The 6,023-nt window shown below is 36.3% G+C and overlaps 1 protein-coding gene across 1 annotated transcript; it reads right to left on the reverse strand.

Annotated features, from left to right (window-relative positions):
* Nucleotides 1-5,065: 5,065 nt before the first annotated feature.
* Nucleotides 5,066-5,503, reverse strand: LOC118488201. The gene has a single exon (XM_035985426.1). It carries the CDS (start codon nt 5,501-5,503, stop codon nt 5,066-5,068), a length of 438 nt encoding a protein of 145 aa, XP_035841319.1.
* Nucleotides 5,504-6,023: the final 520 nt, after the last annotated feature.

Genomic DNA, 6,023 nt, shown 5'->3' on the forward strand with positions numbered 1-6,023 from the left:
CCATATTATCAGATGACAAACAAGAATAATTAACAACCTTATCTAAACTGTATTTCACCTTACTGTTTAACACAAAATGCTCAAATTTCTTGGGCATAACAACTTTCCTATTTGACCTTCTAAGAGAAGGACTTGTTCCCTCAGATGGGTTAAACTCATCATGTGAGGTACTAGTGTCCTCTGCCCTACCAGATCCTTCACTACTACTACTTTCAACTCCATCTACAGAATGCTGTTGATCAGCATAGTTAGGAGTGGCAGATGTAGAGGGGATTGGTTGCTGATCTTCACCAGTAACCTCATGAGTTTTATTACTCCCCTCTTCATCATTGGGAACTAAAGGTTTAGTTGTTAATACCTCAACACTATCAAAAAAATTCAAATGATCTAATTTTTCAGTTAAAAACATATCTTGATTGATTAAACTGTTTGATTTATAAGGAAAAACAGTTTCATAAAATTTTACATCTCTAGAATAAAACTCCTTTTTGTTATCTAGACTCCACAGTTTATAACCTTTTTTAACATTGGAATAACCAATCAATATACACTTTTCAGCATTATAAGACAATTTATCTGAATTATTTAATATAGTGCTAAAGAATAAACAACCAAACACTCTAAGATGTGTAAAAGAGGGTTTAAAACCAAACATTAATTCATAGGGACTTTTACCTAACAGCACAGAGGAAGGTAACCTGTTAATGAGATAGACAGCAGTTAACACACAATCAGACCAAAAACTAAGTGGAACACCACTTTGAAACAACAGAGATCTTGCCAAATTTAAAAGATGTCTATGCTTTCTTTCAACCACACCATTTTGTTGTGGTGTGTAAGAACAGGATGTTTGATGCAAAATTCCTTTAGTTTTACAAAAACTTTCCATCTTATTATTTACAAATTCAGTCCCATTATCACTTCTAAAAACCTTAATTTTATTTTTGAATTGAGTTGACAATAGCTCATAAAAACTTTCAATATTCTCAAAAAATTCCATCTTGTTTTTTAGTAAATAACACCAAACAGTACGAGAGAAATCATCAACAATGGTTAAAAAATATTTAAAACCATCTCTACTAGTAACCTTATATGGTCCCCAAACATCTAAATGAATTATATCACCTATACTCTTTGTTTTATATTCACTTAAAGGAAATGGGACTCTGACTTGTTTTGCCCTATGACAAACCTCACAAGGATTTTTTGCAACATTAATAACACCTAGATCATCTTTTAAAATTGACAAGACTTGATCAGCAGGATAACCTAACCTACTATGCCACAAATTACTATTGTTTAAACTGTTAAAACAAAAGTTCATTGAATTACCATCTTTGCTAACAAAGTAAAGACCATTTTCCTGTTTACCAGTCACCAGGATTCTCCCTGATTTCGAATCCTGAAGCACACAATTATTACCATTAAAAACTACAGTTATGTTATTATCTTTAGACAACTTATAGACAGATAAGAGATTAACACTGTATGTAGGAACAAAAAACACATCATTTAGAATGACATCTTCAGCAAGTTTTATACAACCAATTTTAGAAACTTTAGCTTTTGTTCCATTAGGATGTGACACAGTTAAATCATACTCAAACACATCAATACTATTGAACATATCATTATCAGTTTTAACCATGTGTTGATTAGCACCAGAGTCACAAATCCAATTACAATCAAAACCAAAGTTTATTAGACTAGAACAACACATAAACTCACTTGAAGAATTAAAGACACAATTAGACTCACCTCCCATATTAGAAGGTTGAGACTCAGTGTTGGTTTTTTCACCTAGAAGACTCAATAATTTTGCAACCTGCTCTGGAGAAAAAGGAGACATAGATGGAACAGAAGATACATTTGACTTAGAATTTGAAAAACTTTTTCCAACTTGACCTCCAGGTTTCTTTTTGAATCCTGAAGGATATCCAACTAACTCAAAACATCTATCAATAGTATGCCCAACCTTATGACAATGTGTACATTTAAGATTAGGATTAGGACCTCTATACTCTTTTCTTTTTTGTTCAAAGGATTGATTTGTTTTAGAAGCAAATGACACACTTTGACCTTTTGAACTCCCACTAGTATTTCTATGTGACTCTTCTCTGGATACAATTGAAAAAGCAACTTTGACAGAAGGTAATGGTTCTCTAGTTAACAAATTTGTTCGTACAGGTTGATAGATATCATCTAGACCCATAAGAAATTGCATAAGTTTGATAAGTGTAGAAAAATCATTAAAATCTTTTGCTGCTTGACATGAACATGTGGGTAGTTGAAGCACAGCATCAAACTGCTTCCACATTGTACTTAGTTTGTGATAATATTCTGAAACTGAACTGCCACTTTGAGTAATACAGTTGATTTTTTATAAAGATCATAAACTATAGAACCATCAACTTTATCATAAGTTTCTTTTAAATCTGTCCAGATTTCAGAAGCTAATTTAGAAAAAACCTGTCCTAAATACAGTTCTTCTGACACAGAATTTAGCAACCAGCTTAACACCACAGAATTACATCTGTCCCATTGACTACTAAGAACAGCATTATCAGTATCTTTTTTACACTTACCATCTATGAACCCAAATTTGTTTTTTGCCTCTAATGCTAACTTCATAGCACTAGACCAAACCCTATAATTCTATGTTCCTTTTAGTTTTATGTTCACAATAGTTAAAGAACTTGAATCACTAGGATGTAAGAACAACGGATCACCTATGTCTAACTTGCTAATTAAGGTCTGAGAAGACCCAGTATTATCATCCTTACCAGTCATAATGAACAATCAACAATCAAACACCAATAACAAACAAACAGAATCAAACAATCACTACAATAACAACAACAAGACAACAGAACAACAGATCTAAGGCGAAGCTGTATCAGTGTCTAGATTCCAGGTTCATCACTTATAGTGCCTGGACAGGTCTTAATACAGGAGCCAATAACAAAATAAACTAACAACAGTAATACACAGATCAAAGATATCAAACAACAAAGGGCCGGTCCTCACTACCCCGACTTCAACTAAGCCAATCAATGAAAAATAAAGAGAGGAGATAGAATGATCTCACAGTGGGTGCAAGCTATCCAAAAAACACCAGATCTACACAGATCTGAAGTTTTCAACACAATATCAAGAGCAATACAACTGGTCAGTTTGCCCTAAATCTTCAAGGATTTAGAGACCAACACAGTTCTTCACCAAGAAGTAAGAAACCCTAGCTAGGGTTTGAACGTTCCAAAAAACCTCCCAAGATCCAGAAGATCTACCAATATCAGGAACAGATCTGCAACTTGAAGCAGACCTATACGCAAATCAACAAACAAATCAGATTTAACAGCGAAAATAAGATCGGATCAAGAGCAAAAAGCTCTGATACCATGTAAAATTTTATGATACAAACAACAAACACAATACAACACAAGAAATAACGACAAAACGGTGACAAAATCTTATTTATCCAACCCAAAGAGATTTGCCCCCCAAATACCCAGAAGATCTTACAATAGTAAGATCAAATACAAAGTACAAAGTACAGAAAGAACAACAATGATCATCCACTGATGATCATCAACAGAACAATACAAATAACCACTAAAACAATCTCTTAGATACAGATAAGAGATTGTTTGTACAAGACGACTGAAACCCTAGCAGAGCAACTGATGAAAATGGTTACAAGTACAATAATGAACGGTGAACATCCTTTTATATCTTGAAACTTTATAACTTTCACTTTCACCCTCAAGTATGCTCCATAATGATAAACAGCCCTCAAAGTTCCATTTAAGCCCCTGAAGATATTTGTTACAGTAACACGCAACCAACAAACAAACTAGTTAGTCCAACAACTTACAACAACTTTAACAATCTGATAAGCCCAGCATAACCAGCATAACATAACAAGCCCAATAATGAGAGCCCAATGAATGAAGAATACAACAATTTATTTCTATCATTTTAACAACCACCGCCGACCCATTTTGCCACTCGGTGAAGATGGTGATTCGGTGAACAGGTTGCCGAAGCGGTGAAGGGAGGGAAGGAGAGAGAGGGGGTGTGTGTGGTGGGCTCCATGCCATCTCAACCAATTATACATTTTCCTTTTTTTTAAATAGTTTACCAATTCATAAAGTGTCTAACCATTGCCAACACTTTTGAGCATAGTTTAAACACTTTTCATTGAATGACATGGCACACTCTCATTGGTTGATTTTGAAGTTTACCACTTTCAAGTGTCTAACCACTCCCTACATCCTTATTAAAGACGAGATTCTGAATAACAAAGACAAATCTTTTGCGTGCGGCATTGCCCTGGTAGCTGTTGGCTTTATCGTCTCTAGCGGGTAAATTACAAAAAAGGGCCAATTGCATAAAAAGGTAAATAACGTATAGGCCTTTAAAGATCACTAAACTCTCAAGTATTTTGATTTGCGGTATTTCAAGAAGTTTGATTTAAGGTAATGAGACCCTACATGACAGCTGTGTGTATGTAATTTTGCTCACGTTGACTTTCTTTAGGGTATACGGTGTGGTTTCGGCAAAGTGGGTTTACCGAAGTGGCAAAGAGTGGCAAACCAATGCCATCTTAAGTTTACCGATCAAAGATTTGCCAATTCGATGAGTGCTTGTTGTGCGGTGAAGGGAGTGTATGAGAGAGAGAGGGTAGTGTGGGGTGGGGTCCATTCCAATCTCAACCAATCACACCTTTTTCCTTTTTTTAAAAAAAAGTTTACCACTCCATCAAGTGTCTAACCATTGCCAATACTTTTCAGTAAAGTTTAAACACTTTTCACTGATTGACGTGGCGCACTCTGATTGGTTGATTTTTTACTTTGCCACTCTCAAGTATTTAACCAATCCTTACACCCTTAGGTGTTGCTTGAAAACCTATTTATCTTAGGTCATTGATTACCTTTAATCATTATTTTTTGTTATCTTTTTTTTGAAAGGCTACGCTTCATTAAAATAACACTAGCTAGTGGCTAGAAAACAACACAGTAACAATCACAAAAACAAACATACAGGAAACAATACGACCAACTCCCTATCCGAACTCGAATGTACGCCATTGCTCTTCCGTCATCAGGCCTCTCTTAGAGCTGGCTTTTATCCAGCGAAATCCTAGAGCTTTTACTTGTTGAACTATCATCGCAGCCTTCGTCTTTATTCGGTTGAAAATCAACTCATTAGGAGCCTTCCAAAGCGACCAATACCCCAAGAGCATGATAGGCTTCACCATTTTGATGTGCTCCTTGTTTCCTTTGACTGTTTTGTGGTACAAAATGATATCACTAATTGAGAATGCGAACAACGGAGGGAGGCGACACCACGCCATAATGTCCTGCCAAACTTCACAAGCGAAACTACAAGCTGTGAATAAGTGATCATCAGTCTCAGCAACCTCTTCAGAAAGAGAACACGCGTCGGACTCAATCTGAACTAGTCTTTTTCGAAGTGCATCCCGAGTTGGCAGCTGCTCCATCAACGCCCTCCACCCGAATATATTTACTTTCTTCGACAGCCATCAGTTCCACGGAAACACATGACCTTCTTCACTAGGGATGGTATCCGAACACAATTTCTGAATAGAACGAACAGAGAACCCCTTGCTAGAGTTCGGGACCCAGCTTCAATCGTCCTCTTGCGCTGATAATCTAGTCGTTCTAAGCATCTCTTCACATTGAGATTTTCGATCAAGCTCCAATGTGGTATTTAAGTCTCGCATCCAGTCCCAAAACAAAAAAACAGTTCTGCCATTATCTACTCCAACTATGTGCGCGATAACCGTCGTCTTATTTTGCTCTAAGGCGAATAAAGCTGGAAAAAGAGATGCCAGCGTCGACGACCAAGCCCAAAGATCGACCCAGAACCGCACCTTGTGACCATTCCGCACAACCCCATTAAGAAGCAATGACATATTAATCTTTTTTTGCAGTAAGATCACGAGTTAAGTTGACTACTTGTTTCCAAACCCCGGTTACATAACGTTTAATCGGGAGAGT

Source organism: Helianthus annuus, chromosome 16 (assembly GCF_002127325.2).
Source record: "Helianthus annuus cultivar XRQ/B chromosome 16, HanXRQr2.0-SUNRISE, whole genome shotgun sequence".
In the NCBI taxonomy this organism is placed as follows: Eukaryota; Viridiplantae; Streptophyta; class Magnoliopsida; order Asterales; family Asteraceae; genus Helianthus; species Helianthus annuus.

Coding starts and splice junctions, on each gene's coding strand:
- LOC118488201 (XM_035985426.1), bottom strand. CDS start 5,503: ATGGAGCAGCTGCCAACTCGGGATGCACTTCGAAAAAGACTAGTTCAG.